Source organism: Frieseomelitta varia, unplaced genomic scaffold (assembly GCF_011392965.1).
Source record: "Frieseomelitta varia isolate USP_RPSP 00005682 unplaced genomic scaffold, Fvar_1.2 scaffold_412, whole genome shotgun sequence".
NCBI classification, from domain to species: domain Eukaryota; kingdom Metazoa; phylum Arthropoda; class Insecta; order Hymenoptera; family Apidae; genus Frieseomelitta; species Frieseomelitta varia.
Genome location: NW_025110160.1, coordinates 331,509 through 354,758, shown reverse-complemented (window position 1 = coordinate 354,758; position 23,250 = coordinate 331,509). Strand labels below are relative to the sequence as shown.

Here is a 23,250-nt window from a genome sequence, read left to right as displayed (position 1 = left end):
TGCATATGTTTCTTTTGTTTTTCTTTCTTTTTTTTTTGTTTTTTTTTTTTTTTTCCCTCCCATCGTAAAAAAAAAAAAAAGGAAAAAGATTTTTTTCCCAATTTTTTTTTTTTTTTTTGTTTTTTTTTTTTTTTTAGTACTCTTACTAGATACACATATAACGTGTGCCTACTTTGTTTCCATTACGCCTTTTAATAATGTATTGCATCGTTGTAGAGTGATAACATTATCGTTTCGCCGCTGTTATCGTCAAATGTACATATTACAAGAAATCGTAACACAACAATGGCAAAATAGTTGAAAGAAGGAAAGACAGATCCTTGTTCTTTATTGCAGCTATTGTCGAGTGTGTTGTCAAGAAATTCTGGTCAAATGGTCGAACACGGGGGAATAATAATCAAAAATATCGTGTAACGGGGGAGGATGTCTTTGGAAAAATTTGTAAGATGCTGTATGAAATGGCAACGGACGTTAAAAAGTGAAAGTAACCGCGCCTGCACGGCGCGCAACTTCGAGAGCGTTTTCAATGCAATATGTATCAAACAGATCTTATCTTCCCTTCGCTAAAACGGAGAACAGTTCTCCCTTACAAATGTCAAGTTACTTCTTTCCCCTTCCGAGAAAAGAAGCGTGAACCGTGTTGTACTTAAAACTGTATTTAAAAATGTCTTCTCGTCCAAGGTCCACAGATACAAACGTAAGGCCATGAGAATGCCAGACAATTTTCAGATTCGTAAAATTGGATTTTTGATAATAAACGACGAGCACGCTGTCGTCCTAAGAAAAGTACCTTGTAACTGAATCACGTTGAATGAGAAAACGTTATCGTATCGGCAAGTATACAAATTCCTCTGCCGAGGCGGAATTACCGAATACATACATGTTATTGAACTGCATCCAGCACAACGATAAGATAAACGTTTGCTTCGCCGGTATTAAAAAAAGTTCCACGACGGGACGGATCGTCCCGCGATTTCGCAAGGATCGCGCGATTAGTCCAGCTGCCGGACTGTAGAAGACAAAGGCGAAATCTATGACAAGAGGTAGTCGTTTCGTCTACTCGTCGACTAGTTCCCAAAGCATGAGCGCAGCGTCGGTTCCACCGACGGTGACCACATTCTGATCGTTGTAGAGAAATCTGGCGCAAGCCACTAGAGAACTGTATACTTTTTCCTCGACGTATTCGGCTTTAGCACTGGTGCACGGATACCTGAAGAGTCTCAGGTAACCTTCCGCGTCGCCGCTCACCAGCATGTCGTGAGCTGCTGATCTACTTGACGTAGTTAGAACAGTCGTTAACGGGTAGTAACGATTGTTCCACATTCCTGGAAATAATATTATTTAATATAATTTAGTATAACATTGTACTACATTATTAATAATATTATAATAATTACTATTAGTATCATTATATATTAATAACCTTATGACATTATTATTATATATAATAATATAATATTATATATTATATATTATTATATATTATAATTATATTATATATATTATATATTATAATTATATTATTATTGTTATAAATATAATAATATTATATATTATATTTTAATATAATATAATACTATTAATTTTTAGTAACGTCGTAATTATATTGTAGGGCCTCTGTATACTTACCAGATACCATGTATCCAACCATACAATTATGCGTGTACCACTTAACGTCCTTCATAACCAGTGGACTCTTCTCCGATGACAAAGCTTTCACGTCCCCTGAGAAGTTTATTTATCGCGTTACAGTCACTCTCAGCTAAAAGCTCAATTTAATTAGAAAAGGAAAACAATGTTACAGAATACTAAGTCGTAGTCCTGCGTAACAGTCTGAAGAAATCTGCTGTCAGAGCTCCAATCGAGCTGCACCAATGGCTGCGTTCCACGGATCTTGTTGCTCTTTTTATACGAGAATCCGTCTCTGGACACTCTAAATAGGTATACGCTGCCATTCTGGGAGCCCATCGCCACAATTTCCCCCGCTGTTCAATGAAATCAATGTCTCGTTACGATCAACGTACACAGATATAAAGATACGTTTTGTAAAGGTGTCGTACTTGGATTGTAGCCAATGCATGACAAGGGCGAGCCACAGACTCTGAGGGTCGCTACAGCTGCTCCTGTGTCCGCGGCCAGCACCAGAAGATGGCCCTCGGAAGAACCAGCAGCAAGGGCAACACCGAAAGGATGAAAAGCTATGCAAATGCACTCGAAACCGACCTGGGGAGACAGGTTAACGTTCAAGAGTTAAATTTAAATTCTGGACTTAACTAACCGAGAGATAAAATTTAATTTGGGACGTTCAAATGAATACCTGCGTCGTCCACAAGAGTTTGTGCCTGCGCCAAAGCGCAATATTCTTGTCGTGGCCGGCAGTGGCGAACACCTCGTCGTCGGGATGCACCGCAAGGCCCCACAACTGCCTCCCATGGCCGAACACGACTTGATTGAACCTTCTTTGAAGAGAACCTTCCAAAATGTTATTCCTGGTAGTTCCCACGTAGATGTTCCCGTCGTTCCTTCCCGGCCTCTGGGGGTAGATACTTCGCACACCTCCCACCGCCTCTGGTAACTATATATATATATATATATATATTGTAAGTGTCAGAAATCACACGTTACGCTTCGCATTTAATTCAAAAAATCTATACTGATTTGTGTACGTGGCGCGCGTACTTTGGTGTCCGTGATGCGTTTGTAATTTTGGAGTGAATCCCACGCGGCAATTTTGCGGTCCTTCTCACCGCCGGAGAGCAACGTCCCCTCCGACAGCATAACAAGCGAGCTAATGCCTTTGTTGTGCGCCTCGAATTCCATTCGCACGAAGTACGCGCCGTCCGCGTCCACGGAGTAAACAGTGATGAAACCGTCGCTGTCCGCCGTCACGACGTCCCCGTCTTGCTCGAACTGGATGCTCGTCACGTGCGTGCGGGACGGCTAAAGTCATAAGGAACCAGAGTCGATGAACTAACTAGATGGATGAACACACGACTATTTTTATTTCTAATTATTCGTTGCAATTTACAGGTTTGATGATGTCCGTCCTCTCGAAGAAACCGTCTTTTCGCCGGTTCCAAAAGGTCAGGTGGCCCCTGCCGTGCGTGATCAACAGATTGTCGTCGAGAGGATGGAAAGCTGCGCCGGTCAGATCTTCCTGCATGGTCTGCGAAAGAGTCGCCATTGTTACACAACACACAGATACTATGATGTATGATCATGACGTTGTAGCATGCGCGAAGTAGGTGGAGAACAACTTACCGCCACTTTGCCCAACAAATGGCCCCATTGCCACTGCCACACCGAGAGTATCGCCTCCCTGCCGGCGTCAACCGCTAGCACGTAACTACCCCCGTTCTGCGTATCAACAACCAATGTAACACAGTAAACTCGTTACTCAATTCTTTTCTATACAATAGTCCCCACTTAAGCGCTCGTCGCTATCCCCACCAGTTCTTAGAATAAGGACTATCCCCCCACTTTACGCTAACTTAACGTGAAACATGACACTTGACAACACGAAACCAACTTTCATTTGAGCGAGGGCTACTGTACTATATGTTATTTCGATGTAGCGTCACGTCATGGACAAGACCACAATTACGAATACTTTACCAACTGTGAAAACGCCAACGCGGAGACACCCATCTGGAATTCGGTCATTCCGAACACGTACAATGTGAGCAGAGTCTCTGTTGACCATATGCGAACGTGTGGCTGCGCTTTTCTATGTCTACCGGCTTTTTGTCCAGATGCCACCAGCTCTCTGCTCGGGTGAACCTGTGCGTCAAGCAGACACGTTGATACGTTCGATTAAATTTGTTTTACATTTCTCTCGACTGACTGATAAATAAATGAAATCGGACTAGATCATCCATTTGCATTTCTCTACTTTGACGCACAATTGTCCGTTTCAGATCTCTGTAACATTTTTTTCCCCCCGGTCGATTACAACTCGTTATTTAACCTCTTGCGCTGGAATGGCGTGCCACGCGCGTCGAGAATGTTTCGTTGCAAAATTGTAATATTCTTTCAGTTTTAAGTATATTTAAGTATAACCCGGGCAAAACGAACAATAAATTTATTACTTTTCAATAATTTCTATCCAGCGATATCATACCGACGAGTGTGAAAAGAAATTGTATAATTCGGTTTGGTCACTCGTTATGGTCCACAATCAGCGCAAGTGGTTAAAATTGATCCATCTTTACGAAGTTACATCGGTATTTTGAATTATCGACAATCTTTCATTATCATTGATACAGTTCTCCTCTTTACCTCCATACACGTGATGTCCTCCGTATGGCCCACATAATGCCGTTGTGCATTTTCCTCTCTGTCGAAGAGAACAGCCACGGCAGCGACGTAATACAAAAGTTCCCCGCTCGGCAGAACCCAGAGATTTCGTCGGGTATCGGTGCCCCGATACCCGTAAACCCATTCAAGCTGAAGCTTCTTATCCGGCGGTGAATTGTCCACTGGTGGCAGATGGGAAGGTGGGTAAAAGGATCTTCTCAGCCCTCGGATAGTCACTCTGGCCGGCTCGTCTCGTAGCACCTCGACCACACTGTAATCTGTTTAGGAAAAGGTGTAAACGTGCCACGTTTAGTATCGTTATCCACGGTTCGACAATCGATGTATTCGTATAGGGTGGCCACTGAAAAAATTGAAATCATAACTCGTTCATTTTCAATCTTTTTTGTCTTCTCTTTTCGTAGGTTATAAAACATCCCTTGGTGATTAAAAATAAAGTCCATTAATTATATTTCCAAATGAAATAATAAATTAGAAAAGTGTGTGTTTGTACAGGGTGGTCACTGAAAGACTGAACGACATAAAACAAAAGTAACTTTTATAAGCACGTGTTCCTTTAATTTTTTTATTATTTTATTTGGAAATATAATTAATGGATTCTTTTTCTTCAGTGTTACTTCATTTTCCTGCTCTTTCAACCCTTTTCGTTTCTCAGTGACCACCCTATATATTAATGGATAAACGAAGAGATTATATGGAGAACCGTTTACTCGGACGACGTCTGAATCAGGGGCGTACAAAGCACGTGGCCGGCTTTTGCTACGCGCTCGCCTCTGACGGCCGATGTCTTCGACCACGGTGGGCGGTCCACGTGATCTGGATCTTCTCGCCGGGGACGCAGTTACAGCACCGGCTATACCCATCCCCGATCCAGTGCCCAGATAAAAAGTGTCCACGTCGGCGAATTCGTTTCTCAGCTGCGAGAAGCTTCTCACCTGCCAAAACGCGAGATTACCACTGGTGGCGGCGATGGTTGACAAATGTTCGAGAACGTGCAGATTTACAGGGGACACACGCGAGGGAGTGACGTTACATTGTATCAAGCGATATATAACCTCTTGCGCTGGCAGTTCGCGGACCATAACGAGTGACCGAATCGTATACAATTAATTCGTTGCTTTCTTTTTCTCTTGAACACGTCGATATCGGCAACGATATCATTGGATAGAAATGATTGAAGAAGTAAGAAACTTGTCATCTGTTTTGCCTGGGTTACATTTAAATATATTTAAAAACTGTGAAAATGTTGCAATTTGGGAGAAAAGATTCGACGACGTGCATGGCAATCCAGCGCAGGAGGTTAAAACGGATGAATGGGAGGATTTTGTCTCCGTGTCGGGATCGTATTGGTGATAGGACGTCACTGTGACGTAGACGACACATAGTGTTATACACAGGATGATGCATGAGGCAGTCGAATGCTCGCTAAGGAAAATTGGCCAATTTGAAATTCATATACGGTCGTGACCTGAAAAGATGGATCTCTGACCTTTTTTCCTCCCCGGCGGGCCTCTAACTTGTAACGAAGTCACGATCGGTGGAACGTACAATCTGGCTGTTGGGGAAAATCCGAGTCGAAAAGAACAACAGAATCAGAAACGACGCCATTCATTTATCTTTTATTCCATGTAATCGAGAACCAAAGAATGTTCTACCAAAGTGAAATTTCCCCCGAGTGACTTGTTTCATTTTGCTTTCTAAATTCTTTCAAGATTTTTGGACATTTGTGTGACAGAAGGATTTTTCTGTTTCTTTTTTTTTTTTTTTTTTTTTTGGAGACGATTCAAGAGAGAGTTAATCAACGACCCCGTCCCACTGCGATGAAGTCGACCCCGATATCGTCACGCTTCGTTCCGACGCTTCTGCCCCACACCGGCGCATGCATATTTATGGACAAAGCATTATTCAAGCAGATTTTATAAGTACGATGCCGAGCCAATGTCTTCGATTTGCATAAATCGCTGATAAACTTTCGAGTTTCGCCCACGTTTTTCGGTCGTTCACGAACCCAATTGTGGCACCAATCGATCAACGAGCGTACGTCATTTCTCTCTCGCAATGTTGTTCATCGCTGATACTTAGTTTTTCATTTTGCAGTTTCGTTTACCTCTTGACCTGAAACCGTGAACATCCTCTTGGCCCCGTTCATCTTCAGCACCTGTCCAAGATCTTCCAGCACCTCCTCGAACGGTTGCGAAGTGCGGAGGTTCAGCAAGACGCGGCACTGAAATTATTTCGATTGTTCGACTCGTCGAGGGAGAGAAGAAAAAAAAAAAAAAGGAATTGCAAGTGTAATCTCTGTAAACTACCTGTACGGTGTGATCGTGATTGTTAACGATTCGTATGACACGTCCCGAGGATGGCTTTCCACCGCCAGGAGGTGGTGCTTCGTCAGTGATGGAAGCTTTCCTGCTGAGACTCGCCACCGCCGGTGGTCTACTTTGCCATCCACCGACGCCACCTCCGACGCTCGCTCCACCTCTGCTACCACCGCCGGTGGGACTCGTGTACCAGGTGTTGCTCTTCTTCCCATAGCTGGCCGGCTATCGTTGACAACGATTAATTAGAAAACATGTCACGCAAACGCCAGAGGATTGATTTCATTTCGTTCGACACCGGGGCAAAATTTGGTTAGACACGCATTTGGTTGCAAATGCCTTTTGAAACTTAAGAATGCTGGCTCTTGTATCACAGAAAATCTCCGTTTAACGTTAGAAATGGGAGTAGAATTAATTGAAGTTAGACTTAACGTTGGAAAATATTTTAGGAATAGATTTTACCCCTTGCGCTGGCAACTGGTTCGCGGACCATAACGAGGGACCAAAGCGTATACAATAAATTCGTCGGTATGATGTCACTGGATAGAAATTATATTAAGAGGTAATACACTTATCATTTGCTTTGCCTTTAGGTTACATTTATAAATATATTATAAAATATTGTTATGTAATATATTATTAAATATAGTATAATACTTAATATATTATTAAGTGTAGTATAATATTTAAAACTGTGTTGAGAAAATGTTGGCAATTTAGAACAAAAAATTCATTCCAGCACAAGAGGTTAACATTGGGAGAAATATGGAATTTTGAGGGACCTGGAGCATGTCGGCCGGCAGCGATATCACTTCAAAGGAATCGCTCATCAACACGACGAAACTGTCGCAGCCCTCCCACGATTTCGGGCTGTAGGACTCTAGCTCGGACTCGCTGTAGTACGAGTCCGCCTTCTCTTCGCCGGCGCCAAAGTCCGGCTCCAAGTCCGAGCGGGACGAGGAACTTGCCGACTCAATGGTGAACCTAAATCACTGTAGTCTCACTCGACGATACACGCAGTCGGTCAAAACGTGAAACGTTTTCTCTCACTCAGCTTTATCCTTGCCTCTTCACATTCTCTCTTATCAGTCACTGCGTCACTGTGGCTCTTGGCAATCACTTTTTTATTTTTTTTTTTAATTCTTTTCGGACAGTGTGAATGTATGTAAAACAAATTGAATGATTTCAGTTCACAAATAACGAGGTAACTGCAGCTCAAGTAAACTGGAAGACTTTAACTGGCACGAGTTGGAGAAAAAGGGGAAAATTTTTGATGGAAAAGTGTCGATGCGACTGTTCTCAAGAAAGAAAGAAGCGAACAGAACGAGCGAGAACGTGGCGTTCAGAGGAAGAGAGGGCCGTGAGAGGGCTGTGCCACGAAGGTGCAACTCCGACAGTGTTCGATGGACAACTGGAGGCGGGGTGTATGCTGCCTCATTGGACTGGAGAACCAGCCCCCTGGCTGCAACATCCCCTACCCTCCCCCTCCGCTTTCCAGGAGAGCCATCGTGTCTCAAGGCCAAACAGCCACCCTCTAGTACTAGAGAGAGCTTGTCTATAGCTCGCCAAATCGCTCGCCAGCTATAACACACTGGATTCGCCGCGCGTTGGAATTTTTCAAAATTTCCTTTCACCCTCCGATGAAAAATGATCACTTCACGCCAACTTTCTCGATCGAAGGCCAACTCTCCGATCGTTTTCAAGCAAGCTAGTGGTTAGCTTAATTTTCCATTCGAGAAGATTACGAAATTTTTACGTCGCTCTACCGTATGCATAGTTTTATCCGTATCGCGTATCGGCCTAAAGGTAATATACCGTAAGTGTACTATTTTTTGTTTATCTTCATCTCACGTGTGCGAGATTTTCTTTTTTTTTTCTTCTCACATGTAACACGAGGCTTTTCCATATCGTTGATTCCAGCAAAGTACAGCCCCGACGTAATTCTTCGACGGCACGATGGTTAAATCACGATGGACGGGGTGAGAGATTTCATGTTTTAAATGGAAGCTTGACGGACACCTGTTAATAAGGATACACGCTCGCAAATGAGGGCTCGCGATAGGAAACGAGGTTGAAAGCATTCCTTGGAATTAAGCACGAAGCCCACGCCCTGACGTGGAGCAAGGTCCAGAATGGGGAGAGAAAAAAAAAAAAGGAGTAGCATTGTGTCGGGGCCAATTATCTTGGTTGACTAAATAAGGTCAATATTCAAAGTGAGCTAGAGAGGCGAGGGGAGGAGTAGGAGGAAGAAGAAGAAAATGAAGAAAAAAAGAACGTTAACGACGCTAACAGTCTAATAAACCGACTTATGAATTCGAGACACGCACGCTGCCTGCCGGCAGAATGCCAGAGATTCGATGACCTTGCAATCGAATATACATCGTTGTACTGGAGATGTTTCCAAATTTGTCAAGCCAACGAAAATTTCACAAAACTCCGCAACTGTGCGTCATTGCAAGGTATTTCGCCTCGCGTTAAATCGTTTTCCAACGACAATTGTAGAAACAGGTAACCCAGGTGAAATTCATCATCGAAAAAGATAAGAGCTCGATCGACCAATAGTTGAATTCTACGTTCATCCTCGTGCAGTTACAATGCAATGCCAGCTTTGATGGGATTGGTATGATAATGGAAGCATAGATTAACACAGGGTGAAGGTCAAAGCGACCCTCTCATTCCCTCGCACAGCGTTCGAGACCGGTGCAACCCTTCCGGTAATGCACCCTCTGTGACGTAAGCTCAACCCTTAGGGAAACCGTTCTCACGCTTTCTTTCCTTCTTTCAGGGTTTTTCAACGAAGAGGGTTTTGCACGCCGAGAAAAAGACGTATGCACTTGTTCAAAGACGTCACATCGCGGGCGATCGAAGACAGTTCAAGTTTAAATTACTCTTGCAGAGATATAACAAGTACTCACGGCGACGTAACTGATTGCGAGTGAGAGACGTTTAATGGACTCGGGACACGGGAGCTTTGCAGGCAGAGGAACATCTGGACAGTGGGAAAAGTATGCGGTGTTTTTCTTGCACTTTGTGAGAACTGGCAGCGATAGCTTGAATCGAGAAGGATCGATTGGAAGTGGGTGGATCCCGAGGAAATGCATTTCTACAATGGAATGGCTAATTGCGTTGCGATTGAACCACGTGTAACAATAGTACAATTTATGTAAGTTTCCACTACAGTGTAACAAACGCCACATGAATTTCAGCGCCAGCAATGAAATCTCTCACGTGCTGGACTCTTAACGAGCTTCATGAATTCCTGTCCAAGGCCTCTTTATTATTACTATTTGGAAGGCCTGTCGTTCCAAGTGCAAGCAGCTGCATGTGTAACTATGTGGTTCTGCAAGAGGAGAGAGATGGTTCCTTGCATCACCATCGAAGCTTTCGTTCACGACTCAACTTTGTTTCCACGATCTGATCAACACCGAACGAAGAGATCTACAATCTCTCTCTCTCAATCGGAATGATCACGAACGGTCTCGTAAGGTCCGTTGCTTGCAAAAGTGTCTATTAATAAATCGTTGGACTAAAAATACAGCCTTTCATCGACATCGTGGAAAGCACAACGTCGTAGAAAGATCTTAATCCTGGTAATTACAAGTGTTTGCCGCTAACATTGAAACGAAAGTTCACATAAATATTGCGTGCTCCGGCTTTCGAACAGCTACGTCGAACTCGACTCGGAGTGGAATTGAAACGATTACGACATACAGGGTGGATAGAAAGAAGGAGTTCGTAACTTACAAAATAGATAAACATGTATGGGTATGTAATTTTATCTTTTCCCTTCTTTCTATAGTCTTGCCTGTTGTCTATAAGTTTCTACGTTTCAGGCGAACATTCTTCAACGTCGAATAAATATTATTTCGATCGCTGGAGGAAAAAAGAACGAACGTGGCTCGAAGTGGAAGGAAAAACGAAAGAAAGAAACAGGAGTCCATTCACGAGGGAGTTCTAGCTGGTTCGCATCATAATTTACGACGCCGTTCCCATAAATTACGATTCGCGAGCATGTGTGAGTCGCTACATACGTTTGTCTGCAAGGCCAAGGCCACGGTGCAACAATCTTCCAGCTGTTGGGTACGCGATGCCGATCGAATGGAAGGTGCAAACGAAAGTACGCGTGGGTGCACCTCCTCTGGGTTCACCATGGGTGCTACAACCCTTAACCTTTTCACGCATTTAACCGGTCGTCTACCCCCCTCGTTTGTTGATTCATCTTCCTTGGCACGGTAACTCGTGTGTCGCACGGTATTTGCTCAATTAAATTGCGACACAAACAGAGAACTTTCCTAATTTCTTTCCTCTTCGTTTACTTTTCAATCTTGTCAAATCTCGTCAAATAATTTTTACACTCAATCTAAATGTTCATCGGATCACAGTGCGTGCTATTCACTCAATCTGCTTTCAGGTGTGCGAGAACAAACTTTCTCGATGCATCATCGTTTAGTGGCTGCCCGTTGTCCCGCCAGTTTCAGCGAAAATGAAATCTAGCACTTTCCAACTGCCCATGGACTGTACTACCAGGATTCTGATAAGAATATCAGCCACCAAAGGTTATCAGGAATGTTCCAACCTTCATGTTTTTTTGCATCGTTACCGTTTCCTCGTTGCATAATTCATGCAACGTTGTTCCATCAATCCATTCGGAGACTTGCTCGACATTTATTCATATCGACGTATATTTCACAGGGGTTCAGACTTCAGTGGTCTCGCTTCTCCAAATCGAAACGTTGCTCTCACAACACACAACAGGGTGAATATCCGTGTTGGCCGTTTACCTTGATGATAAGAGAGCGGAGACCGTCGAAAGGTCGCCTCACTGTACTTCAACCCTTAACCTTTTGACCAACCAGCCAGGTCATTGGCTAGAAATTATCATTTGCAACGCCGAGCCGATCAGAACAACGACTATCATTCGGACGAAGAGGAACGTAGATTAGAAAGCTATTTATTTTATATACATATATACATATATATATATATATAAAATTGATACGAATTTGCGGTGAGAAAAAGTGTGTTTCTGTTTTCCAACAAGTTTCTCACACGGCACTCGATGCACGCGCGCGGCACGATAATTGGCGAGTGATAAGGCTCGCCGTTGCACCGATAAGTCGGGCGATCGTTGGGTTAATTCAGCCCGGACCGATTAACACGAAACATTTTTTTTTTTTCTTCTTTTTCTTCCCCCTTATCCGCGATCTCACGTGTCGTATAACACAACCCTGGTTTTTCACGACGATCGTTGCCTAATATTAGCTCTGTGCACGCTCTGTGCAAGCCGTTAATAAAAAAATTGCCCACATGGAGCTAGAAGAAGAACCGTCCGCGTCACATGTGCCTGAACAGAAAACGTTTCACTCAGTTACGTCGTGTGGTTAATGTCACTTAATCTGATATATTACCAGGAGACTCTGGTCATTACAATTTCTACGTAGCCAAAGGAAGATTGTACAGGGTGGGCCAAAAAAAATCACTCTCCGCCAAAGTCATAATTTTTTTCATTTCTGAAAGGAGTAAGTTAATCATCGTTTTGAACTTGGATTTAATTTAAAATTGATAAAATTACTTGAACTTAAATTTAATCTGAAATTAATAAAAAATTTTTCTTATATTTATATTTATATATGTTAGAAAAAAAAAAAAATTGGAAGAAACTTTTGGCCCACCCTACATTACCATCCTATTTTAAAGGCTAAACCAGCCTCTTTTGAAAGAAGTAGGAGCAATAGTAGCCCGTTTGTCCGATTCTGAAACGTCAAAATTTAGAATTCCCTTACTTTTACGTCGTTCTGCATTTCACTGGAAGGAAATCTGGGGAGGGACTGTCGGAGCTGCTTATGCATGCAAGAAGTTGAAATTGTAATTGACATATATTACAGGAGTGCGTGACGAGCAAGCGTGCCACACTAACACAGACACACACACACACATACATACAGAGAGAGAGAGAGAGAGAGAAAGAGAGCAGGTGTAACACACAGGGTAGTTGTCCTGCGAACGTTCTGCGACAAGCGTGCAGGCACAGTCCGGTTAAAAGGCAACGAATGCCATACCGGCAGAGAGGGATGCCGCAGTGATTTACATATCGTCGATCGAGGTGTACACGTCATCTGGAGCGATAAACGGTACGTGCAGAGCACCCAGGCGTTAATACGCACCGACGGAGGGTAAACCGACGGATTCGCGACCGATTCTCTTGGAAAATCCCGCTCCTCTCCTCACGTTTTCGATCCTCACCGAAATTCATTTGTTTCGAATCCAAGCCTCATGCATATTCAGCGCGACAACCGGCGATAAATGATCCGCGCTACGGATTACAATGCGAGCAGAAACAAGAGTCGGCGTGTTTCGTGACAGTGGGACGAGAAGCGGGAAAGAAAGTAGGTAACGGATCAACACTCTCGGGACTCACTTTCAACTCGTACTCACACCGTCCCCTTTCGTTTATGCAGGTTTTTCAATCGCGTGTGTCGATCATTCGCGAGGGGAAGGGCGAACTGAAACAGTCTCACGCCGTTTGTTGCTATTAGCATTCCTTACGGTCTACGAAGATCGATCTCGAGAGGTGTATCAAGTTTCCTAATGTTTTTTTTTTCATGCAGATTACTGGAATACAACGAGAATACACGAGTGCCCACTTAAACGTTAGTCCCCACCAATTCTTGGAATTCCGACTATCCCCACTCCACGCTACCTTACCATGCGAAACGTGGAGAGAAAACAAGCGATATTTCGGCACATTATGATCGTTTCGGATCAAGCATATCGACCAAAGTTAATAAAGGAAATTTTATATTAAATAATAAATACATGTATGTGTATTTATATGTGTTAATACGATCGTAGAATCGTACTACGTGTATTGTTAATTTAACATTGAATGGAAATGTAACACGACTTTTTTGTTCAAGATTTCTGTTTAATTGATAATTATTGATCGACAACTACTTTTATAGAAATTTCAATGAATTTTCGCGAAATTTAGATTAATTACAGTTAGCTCGATAATTACTGCTTTATTTATGTTTAAAAGTACGTGTGTATTTAATTTAAAATGTTTTAAGTTTGTAAAGTATGCACGTATTAAATTCAAAGTAGTTTAAATGTAGTAAATTGAAACATAACGTTAAAATGTTAAGTTTCATTGCAATCGAATAACGTGGTAAAGTTCTTCTCGATCCTGACTATGGACCGAAAGCTTAAGAGGGCGCTACTGTACCATTAAACAACATTTTCTTTCTCTAGAAATTTTATGCTGCAGAGAGAGAGAGAGAGAAAGCAAAACGTGTGATTAAACGTCATCTCTCGCGTATTTACAAAACCTAGTAAAGATTTCCAAAGATAAGTATAATAAGAATATCACTAAATATACATATAAGAATATTACTAAAAATATACAAAAAAAGGGCATAGAGACGAAATATAAAAATTTCAGTGGGGGACCTCGTTGCTCGAATTCTACCCATGTTTGGAATCGGATCGAACGGTCGTGTAATTATTCGGCAAGCCGGAGTGTAATCGCTCGCAGAATCGACGTAATAATATCAATTAAAGTGGACTGCCGTCAGTCATGCACCAATCATGGCCAACAACGATAAACAACAACCGCTAAGAGAGAGAGAGGAGGGAGGTGGATATCGAAAAAATTTACGAGCTCGAGGCAGGTTAGTTTATCGTCGACCGCCCCCCCCCCCCCAGGTTTCTTCATCTGTCCCCCTTCTGTCGAGAGTACGTGTAATTAATTCGCGGACGTGCATGCAATATATTTCGGTGCAAAAAAAAAACGATAAGAGCTATATATTACTAGGGTTAGAATTTGGTTCACGAAGATTGCGCCACTATCGAAAATTTCTTTCTCTGTCACGTGTCGCGTTGCTTTTTGCGAAATATCCTCGCGTGAAAACTTTCGTCGGGACAAAAGGCGACGATCGCGTTCATTCTCGTAATTACATATTTTATTCGCTTTTTAGAAAATATCTCCTACCTCTGGGAACGTGATTTCGTGACGCATGTAGGCCAGATACGTGCAAGAAGTTTCTGTCTGGCTGTTGGAGTTCGTGACATATCACGGTGGCTGACACGAATTTCAGCCCGGTCAACAATTATTTCTTTCGAGGAACGCTGCTGGCCGCGGCTACCTGGTGTGCTAACGTCGCTTATGAATTTCACGGGGAGGAGGGGACGAAAACGCGCGCTCGAGAATGAAAAGAGGGCTCGCTATCGCGAGGTGGGAGCGATATGAAAATGAAGAACGAGCATGAAACGTGCGTGACGAGTCGTCTTACGCTCGAAAGCGTGCCATCGCCGATTGGAAAGAAACAACGGCGGCGATTATTCAATTGTAAAGTATCGCCTGCAAAGGTAGCAATTTATGGGCTACGTGTTTTGTTGCGTTATTCGTGGAATTGATCAAAATATAATCGACAAAATTGAATATAGAAAACGATCCTAAATTTTTATAATTGAGTTATATTAAAAGTTATATAGGGTGGCCACTAAAAAACTGAAGGGTTTGAGACAGTCATAACTTGTCTTTATCTTCAATCTTTTTTATTTTCTTTCTTTTACAGGTTATAGAAAAAAATCCATTAATTATATTTCCAAATAAAATAATAAAAAATTTTGAAAACGTGTGTTTGTAAAAAGTTTTATTTTTGTTTTATATCATTTTTTGTTTTATATCTTTCAGTGGCCTATATTGAAAAAAATCATACATGAGTGTACTTTGAAAATTATACTAAAACAACTTGTTAGTAATAGGAACAATAACAAAATTGACATAATAAATTGAAAGTTATATTACATAGTTATAGTATATGAGTACACTTTTAAAATTTTACTAAAGCAACTTGTTGTTAGTAATGTACGAACAATAACAAATAATCAATAACAAAATTAAACATTAACCTCTTGCGCTAGTAACTGGTTGACGGACCATAACGAGTGACCAAACCGTATACAATAATTCATCTTCTTTTTGATTTCATTGGTATATCACTGGATAGAAATTACTAAGAAGTAATAAATTTTTTATGTTTTGCCTGGGTCATATTTCAATATACCTAAAACTGAGAAAATATTGCAATTATGTGCCAAATATTCTCGACGTGCGTGACACGTTATTCCAGCGTAAGAGATTAAAAGAAACGATCCTAAATTGAAAGTTATATTTGAAAAAACAAAATACACTTTCAAAATTTCACTACTAAAGCTAAAACTTATTATTAGTACACAATATGGATAAAAATCAGTAACAAGATTGAATAAAGAAACAATCTCGAATTGAAACTTATATTTAAAAACAGACATATATATTCACAAACACGCTTTGAAAAGCAAATAAAGCAAATATTGCTACTAAAACAAATAATTGTTAGCAATATATGAACACAGGACCGAGATTAGCGGCACGATCACGTACGGTACGCGGGAGGTTAAGTAATACAGGGTGGCCACTGAAAAACTGAAAGGTTTGAACAAGTCGTAACTTGTTTATTTTCAATCTTTTTTTGTAAGTTATGGAGCATCCCTTGGAGATTAAAAATACATAATACTGAAAAAAAATCCATCAATTATTTCCAAATAAGATAATAAAGAATTAAAGAAACATGTTTGTAAAAGTTACTTTTGTTTTGTACCATTCAGTCTTTCAGTGGCCACCCTGTATAAGTGACGGAGACATCGACGCCCGACCAGTCATCGTTCCGTGTCACTGTCACGCGTCCGAATCGGCCGACTGTCGTTCCCCGTAGCGTTCGATGCTTCCCTCGATGAGAACGGCCGTCGGTCTCGCGCGTACCAACACGTGTGTATCACACTGTATTGCAGTAGTAATAAACTGTTACTTCCGACCGCAGTAGTAACGCCGTAGTTGCGAGAGACGGTCAGAGAGCATAATTGATTGCGTCAACTCACACAGCCGGAGCGAGTGTAATCGGCGCTATATCTTCCGACCGGTTTCTCGTCATTTCCGTTATCCCGTGGCATTAATTTTTCATCGTGTGTTGCTGCTCTCTGATGCGTCATCGCTTCCCCCCACCCCTCCCCCACTAGTCGTTCACAATTTCACGCCATTGGCCAATAAATTTCCCAATAACAGAAACGGGTTTCACCGTTCCAGGAGAAAGACGAGGGAAAACTTGGAACTTTGGTCGAAGAGAAGTCGAGAGTTCCTAAAGACAGAGAGAGAGAGAGAGAGAGAAAGAGCGAGCAGCAGCAACGCTGAAATCGTTCGTGAATCGTAGACGGTGGTTCGCGGAGAACGTCGTGTTTATTGATCCCTTGCGGGGCTTGACCAACGGTCAATGAGATACGGTCTTTCCCTTGCCCTACGACTCGAGAGCCCTGCATCGGTTCTCCTTAACGGAAATAACGAACCTAACCTCTCGCCTCACGCTGCGGCGTGATTCATGCGTTCCCGAGGCGAAGCTCGACTCGAGTGTGTGCACGGATTCATAGGTGAAAAACCGTGCACGCGGGAGGAAGAATGGGAAGAAAGTGAGGTGAACCCGAAGACTGCATGCAAAACTAACGTATGGGTTAAATTTTGCGTTTACGGAATAATCGAACGATCGTTTGAAGCGAAAAGAGAACGCGAGGTAAGGTGAATGAACAATTTGGCAAATGATCGAGCATCCGACCTACATTTTTAGTTCGAAAGCGAAGATCAACGGAGGATAAGATTTTTTTTCCCCGGAGCGGTGTGACGCCGTGTGGAAAGAAATTCAGGTCAGGCCTGGTGTGGCGAGGTGAAGAAACCTCGCAATCGTTCAAACGCGCAATCCGTTCTATCCGCAACGACGAGTGAGGAAGAGAGACGGATTAATGGCTCGGTGGGGGATGAAGGTACGAGGGCGGACGAGCGGAACGCACATGGAGGCACGATAATGAGGCATTAAGAGAAATAGGATGGCGTACCATTTGAGCGCGGGAGACCGAGGCGAGACGAGAGGGTAGTGGAATTGTGTGTGCGCGCAACCGCAGACCCAATTGGCCAGCCCTTTTCACCCCCTGCTTTCCAACCAACCCTGTGGTAACACTCTCCCTCCCCCGTTTCGCCAACACGCTCTCATCCCTACCACGAAAGCTCAGATTCACTTACGCGAGACGTCCATCTCCCATGCCACGTGGCTTTGGTAAACAATGGACGAATTACCCAATACAATTTTCGCTTTGGTATGTTACCCGGAAGTTCAAAAAATTCATCCTCAAAGAGGTGACTTTTTTTCAATTGTTTCTTTATCATTTCTTATTTTCTTCTCTTGTTTACTTCTTTTTTATTTCATTTATTTAATTTCTTATTTATTTCTTTTTTATTTAAATTATTTATTTATTTATTTCAGGTGGTAAACAAATCGTTAAAAATCATTAATCGTCAAGTATCGATTTTGACTTGGTATAATATGGGTCAAGGGTGAATGGCTGAATAGAGAAATCTATGGATATGGGTCACGGGTGTGTGTATGAACACACCGATTCTGAACTTCAATCGGCATGCAAAAGCGGTGGTAAGAACGATAGGATCGGTACAACATAAGCTTCGGCCACTTTGCCGGATTAAGAGTTGACCCGGCACGAGAGACTCTATCGTCGATCGAAATAAAACGGATCGTACACACGAGCTAAGAGGAGGTAAGAAGGCTGAAACTGCCTGACGATAAGATATATAACGAGCGGCTTGGTCACACCTTAAAACCTAGAAATCAGGTTGGGGCGTGGGCCACCCTTCACCGTGGCATGACGCAACGGCAAACGATATCCAATCCTTCCTATCGGCACCTTCATAAAAATAATGAACACTCCGGCTGAACGGATCGAGCTGAAAGGTTTCGCCGTTAATTGGACCATTTTTTTTTTTTTTTTCTTTAGGTGACCCGTCCCTCAACTTTCGAGTCCCTACGAACATAGGCGTTTTAGAATCGACTCGAGGGAAACACACCCTTCCAGAATTGGACATTTGTCGATGAAGAGGATCCTTTCGAGCCTCATGATCCTTGTTTGACTCCACGATCGACTCGAGCGAAACTAATCCTTCAGAATTGAACGTTCGTCGAAGAAGATTGATAGAAAGCAATGATTCGACAAACCAGGCAAATTGGTATTGCGTGTGGCCTGCTTAGAGATTGATCTGGGCCAGATACACACAAATATCGCCGCCCAACAATGTACATACGCAGTTTTCTTCTAAATTACCACCCAGTCGTGACCTGACTGGGGCTCTTGTACTTTCTATTGATGTCGTGTCTGTATGCACACGCGTCGTCCGACGACGACGTTCAAAGTATTTGAACGCATTTGTGGAAGTCGTTGGCGTTTCAACGTCCCGTTCCACCACCTCTTTGGCACACGAGCCTTGGCTCATGAATATTAAGCGCGTGTTGTGTGTAGGTTACACACCGGCCCTAGAGGCTCGCTTTAATTACACGACAACGACACACCGCCCCAGGTGACGACCACCCCAGCGCAGAGAAGGATATTTACTTTTCTCCTCCGTGCACAAGTCCTTGCACGCTGGCTGAATTATCGCTGTCGTAATGAGATTGGTTCTCTCTCGTCGTTCGAGGGAGTGGGGCTGGTGGCGTTGTTACCTGACCAGAGATTTGATCTACACATACACGCGATCCTGTGTCTTAAGGACCTTATTTCTTCTTCGTGCAATGTATCAGATCGAACGACCCACTTTTCCGCCAGTGGCCGATTAAGGCCTTTTCTTTTCTTTTCTTTTCTTTCCTTTTCGAGTAATCTCGAAACATCCGTAACAAACACGCGTAATAAACCTGATTGGAAAGTAACGGCTCTTCCTCTCTATGCAGTTTTGCTTTCCCTCCTCCTTTAACGATTCCCGCCTTCGTTTTTTCTCTGGCCTCCGAGAGATTTTTATCCGGCGACGTTATCGACAAATAGAATCACCTATAAATAGAAAGTTCTTTCTCGCTCACCTTGAACGTTTTGTAGCTGGAAACGACGTACGAGGCGCCGTCCTCGAGCTCGTCCAGGGTGATCTTTCGGTCGCCGTCCATGGAGAAGATGTGTCGCGCCCCTCTGGGCAGGTCCATCCGCAGGGACAGTCTGTCGAGAAGCGCCTCCAGGGAACCGATGTCCCTTCCTGGCTTGAACCTGCAAGTTCATCACCACGATAACAAGTTCCGTTTTGCACTGCCAAAAAAAAAAAAGAAAAGAAAAACGTTCACGCAGCAAAATGTCAACTTAACTCTGAGACACATAGGGGAAACGAAACCACAGTGCAACAGCAGTTTGCATACGCGCTAGTATCTTTCTAGTGTGTCGCAGGGAGAATCTCATTCATAGCAGCAGAATCAAGGCCACGAAGAGTGGACACGCCACCTGCATCCAAGAAAGGTACTAGCGTAAGCGCTGGTACTAGGCGGTTGGTTGCTTCGTGCACACGACACAAGAATCAAGCTAGAACGTGGACGTGCGATCGCGTCGAGCGATAAAGCGATAAAGGCGTTTCATTTTCTCCACCTTTCCAGCCGTCCTGACTCACCTGAACTCGATACCGGGGAAATACGGGTCGCCATTTTTGTAAAACGTGACTCTCCTGGCCCTCCAGTAGCCGAGGTTGTTGTATCTCGCGGGCGCCGGCTCGTGTCGGCTCTTAGGCCTGTGCTCCGGCTGCTCCGGAGGCGGCATGCGGGGACTGGAGGGTCTGCTCTGCCTCCAGAAGCCGGCCATGCCGCCTCCACCCCCACCTTCGCTCGCTAGAAAACCGCCACCGACCGCCTCCTGCGCCGCTCCACCCTCCACTTCCACGTCCTCCTCTTCCTCCACGTCCTCCTCCTCCTCCTCTTCTTCGCCCGCCGCCTCCTCCTCCTCCTCCTCCTCGTCCACGTCGCTGCGAGCGCCTCCACCAGGCATCGTCGTCGTCGTTGTCGTCGTTGTCGTGCTGTTGCTCGCGTTCACCACCGACACCGTCGTCCCGATGCCGCTAGGTGTAGCTACTGTCACCGCTGAACCGTTTGACTCTTTCGGGGAATTCTCGTTCTGCGCCGCCTCCTGCTCCTCTTTCTTCATTACACCTGTTTGTAACGGGCAACGTCGCGGACCAATGTCGATGAACTTTCTACTCATTTTTCTCTTTAATTTTACTATTTATTTTTTTTTTTTAAGGTCACGAGTAAAATTTTTCTTATCGTATTATTACGATAATATTAATAATTCGAGAATGTTGGTAAAAAAATCTTTCAATATATCAAAGGACGATGATATGCTTCTGAATTGTAATTGAGAAATAAAATATACCATTAGACATATACATATATGTATAGACGGGTAAAAAGTTTTTTTTCCCACCTATTTTTTTTTTTTCTTTTGACAAAACACCACAATATAAGAAAAAAACTAATTTTATTAAATATATAATAAAAAAATTACGGATTCATTTCAGTAGGAAGTGATTTTCGGCCCACTCTGTAAATACACATGTATCGATTTTTTCTTTGTTCGTTTAATTTGGACTATTTACTTTTTAGGTTCGCGAGCAAACGTAAGAGAGAAAGATTTTACGACTACCCTTTCAAAACTACATCGTCTCGTTCATTGCGAAATTATCTCTCAGGGGGAAAGAGAAAAACACACAGATGCGAAACGATATTTCTTCCTAATCTCTCAACGTACTTTCTTTCTTCCTTTCTTTTTTTTTTTTCTTTTTTTTCTTCAAGACTCGACCTCGGGACGAAGCCTTCGAAGGCTTTCATGAATTTCAAGAAGCCAAATAAAAATTAATCTCCCATCTGGTTGATAACAGGATCGGGGGAGAGCGATTATTATACGTGCCATGAGAGGTTGCACCGCTCTCTTTTACCACGAGCCGGTATCTAGGACCGGGGATCTAGGCGGTCTGGTTGCCGGAACACATACACGGACGATCGCAATCTCTCTCGAGTTGGATAATTAGCTCTCTCACCTGGCTCCGAGGTAGTGGTCGCACCACCGGCTCCACCAGCCTCGTTGCCGCCGCCCACGCTTCCGTCGCCCGCTGCTTCCTCGAACTGCCCCAGGCTGGAGCCGGCACGCAAACTCGGCTGATTTTCAGCGGCGATCATCGGCGCAAGGCCGCCACCCTCGTCCTCTTCTTTTCTTTCACAGCCTCTCTGTTTTGTTTCGTCTCGTTCCTCCGGGATCAACGAAACAAGTCCCTGAAGGAAATCCAAGCTTTTACACCGAACGTAAACAATCGGAGGAATCTTCTCTTTTGCCTCGAGAGAGAGCTCCTCGATCACGAGATAACAATTGTTGTTTTTCGTTCAAAAACTCAATGTTGCAACGAATGATAAAACAGATTTCGCATCACGATGGTAATTTATATCTTTAAATTAATCATCGCTGTCTGAAGTTTCTTTAAGCGAAATCTAATTGATGATACGAGTAATTTGATTCTAGGTAAAATTGCAACAAGAAAGTGAAAAGTATTGTTACTTCTCCGTGTTGTCGATCTCGGGCAGCGAATTATTAATTGTTGTCAATAATGGTAGAACATTGTAATGAGTTTCCAAAAACTCAATGTTGCAACAATGAATGATAAGATAGATTTAAGCATCACGATGGTAATTTATATTAATTTAAATTAATCGTCTATTTTAAATTTCTTTAACATTTTATCTACCGGAAGCCTATTAATCGGCATTCTTTTTTAATGGTTATCGACTGCTAGCCGATTAATCGGCTTTTCAACGATTACCGATCGATAATTACTTGTTAATTACTTTTTTGGTTATCGACGTTTGCCGATCAGATGGACCTAGTGATCGACCCCTCGTTTTTTCTCCTGGTTAGTAAAACATTTGTGACTAGTAAAAAAAGCAATCTATTGTGTGTTCATCGAAAGAAATAAAAAGCAGAACATCTTTCATCCGTACATTTTGTAATACTGCTCGTGTGTCACACTTTAAAAAAATATTAAAGAAATTCAGTCCATTTCATGAAGAGTGTCATTACGTTCAAGGTATTATACGAATATTAGTTTACAAGTAATTACATTGAGCTTCGTAGCTTGATAAATAGGCACGTATGTTTTCGCGGCCAACTAACAAAGAGCCGGGCGGTTAGTGAGTGACAACTTCCAGCATGAGCAGGTAGGCAAAGTGTTTAATTGAAATCTGACTGCTAATTCGTATAATTTAATTCTAGGTAAAATTGCAACAAGAGAGTAAGAATGAGTTCTCGAGAGTTGTCGATTTCAAACAACGGACAACAACAACTATTATGTTAACAACAGTGCCTGTTGTGATTAAATTTAAAAAAAAATTCAACAACGATGAATACAGATACAATTTCGCATCGTGACGGTAATGTACATCTTTAAATTAAAATTTAAAAAATCCCAAAACCTTTGAAATCTCACAAAATCTATGTCTGATTGATAATTCGAATAATTTCACTTTAGGTTAAGGTTGGAACAAGTTGTTAGTTCTGCATACCTCGAGGACCGACCGACGACCAGGCGACGATGCAGCGTTCTTTCCAGGAAAGTTATTTCCCCGTGAAATTGCCCGTGTCAGAATTGATGGATCGTTGGTACTGTTTCTTCCGTGAGGATTCAAGACTCCATGTCTTTTTTCTTTTTTTTTTTTTTTTTTTTTTTTTTTTTTTT

General features: G+C 42.8%; 1 protein-coding gene and 3 long non-coding RNA genes across 9 annotated transcripts; 3 read left to right on the top strand and 1 right to left on the bottom strand.

The window, feature by feature from the left end:
- Positions 1–104: 104 nt before the first annotated feature.
- On the bottom strand, positions 105–23,248 carry LOC122531764 (echinoderm microtubule-associated protein-like CG42247). Of its 3 annotated transcripts, XM_043659956.1 has the most exons (17): positions 23,078–23,248; positions 21,565–21,796; positions 20,146–20,677; positions 19,577–19,754; positions 6,624–6,857; positions 6,422–6,538; positions 5,018–5,249; positions 4,279–4,574; positions 3,616–3,780; positions 3,262–3,357; positions 3,029–3,166; positions 2,680–2,940; positions 2,318–2,575; positions 2,061–2,223; positions 1,803–1,985; positions 1,630–1,725; positions 105–1,325 (listed from the first exon to the last, which is right to left on the bottom strand). In XM_043659956.1, exons 2-17 carry the CDS (start codon positions 21,701–21,703, stop codon positions 1,057–1,059), a joined length of 3,357 nt encoding a protein of 1,118 aa, XP_043515891.1. In that variant the 5' UTR covers positions 21,704–21,796; positions 23,078–23,248; the 3' UTR covers positions 105–1,056. The 3 variants fall into 3 exon arrangements, with proteins under 3 accessions (XP_043515891.1, XP_043515893.1, XP_043515892.1); XM_043659958.1 differs by lacking the exons at positions 19,577–19,754; positions 20,146–20,677; positions 21,565–21,796; positions 23,078–23,248 and adding an exon at positions 16,277–16,294; XM_043659957.1 differs by lacking the exons at positions 19,577–19,754; positions 20,146–20,677; positions 21,565–21,796; positions 23,078–23,248 and adding an exon at positions 7,415–7,603.
- On the top strand, positions 7,525–11,609 carry LOC122531769. Of its 4 annotated transcripts, XR_006307386.1 has the most exons (8): positions 7,525–7,610; positions 7,822–8,448; positions 8,553–9,346; positions 9,418–9,795; positions 9,839–10,397; positions 10,466–10,864; positions 11,044–11,188; positions 11,325–11,609. It is a non-coding gene; the product is annotated as an uncharacterized LOC122531769 (long non-coding RNA). The 4 variants fall into 4 exon arrangements; XR_006307387.1 differs by having other exon boundaries at positions 9,418–10,397; positions 10,466–10,647; positions 11,325–11,608; XR_006307385.1 differs by having other exon boundaries at positions 9,418–10,397; positions 10,466–10,749; positions 11,325–11,608.
- On the top strand, positions 16,786–19,429 carry LOC122531770. Its single transcript, XR_006307388.1, has 3 exons — positions 16,786–17,853; positions 17,981–18,269; positions 18,507–19,429. It is a non-coding gene; the product is annotated as an uncharacterized LOC122531770 (long non-coding RNA).
- On the top strand, positions 22,466–23,127 carry LOC122531772. Its single transcript, XR_006307392.1, has 3 exons — positions 22,466–22,732; positions 22,788–22,945; positions 23,044–23,127. It is a non-coding gene; the product is annotated as an uncharacterized LOC122531772 (long non-coding RNA).
- Positions 23,249–23,250: the final 2 nt, after the last annotated feature.

Excerpts from the sequence above, each read along its gene's own strand:
- LOC122531764 (XM_043659956.1), bottom strand. The coding sequence starts at position 21,703 with ATGATCGCCGCTGAAAATCAGCCGAGTTTGCGTGCCGGCTCCAGCCTG. Across the intron at positions 4,575-5,017 it reads AGACGTCGTCCGAGTAAACG|ATTACAGTGTGGTCGAGGTG; the intron begins GTTCTCCATATA and ends TTTCCTAAACAG. Across the intron at positions 1,326-1,629 it reads GGTTGGATACATGGTATCTG|GAATGTGGAACAATCGTTAC; the intron begins GTAAGTATACAG and ends TATTATTTCCAG.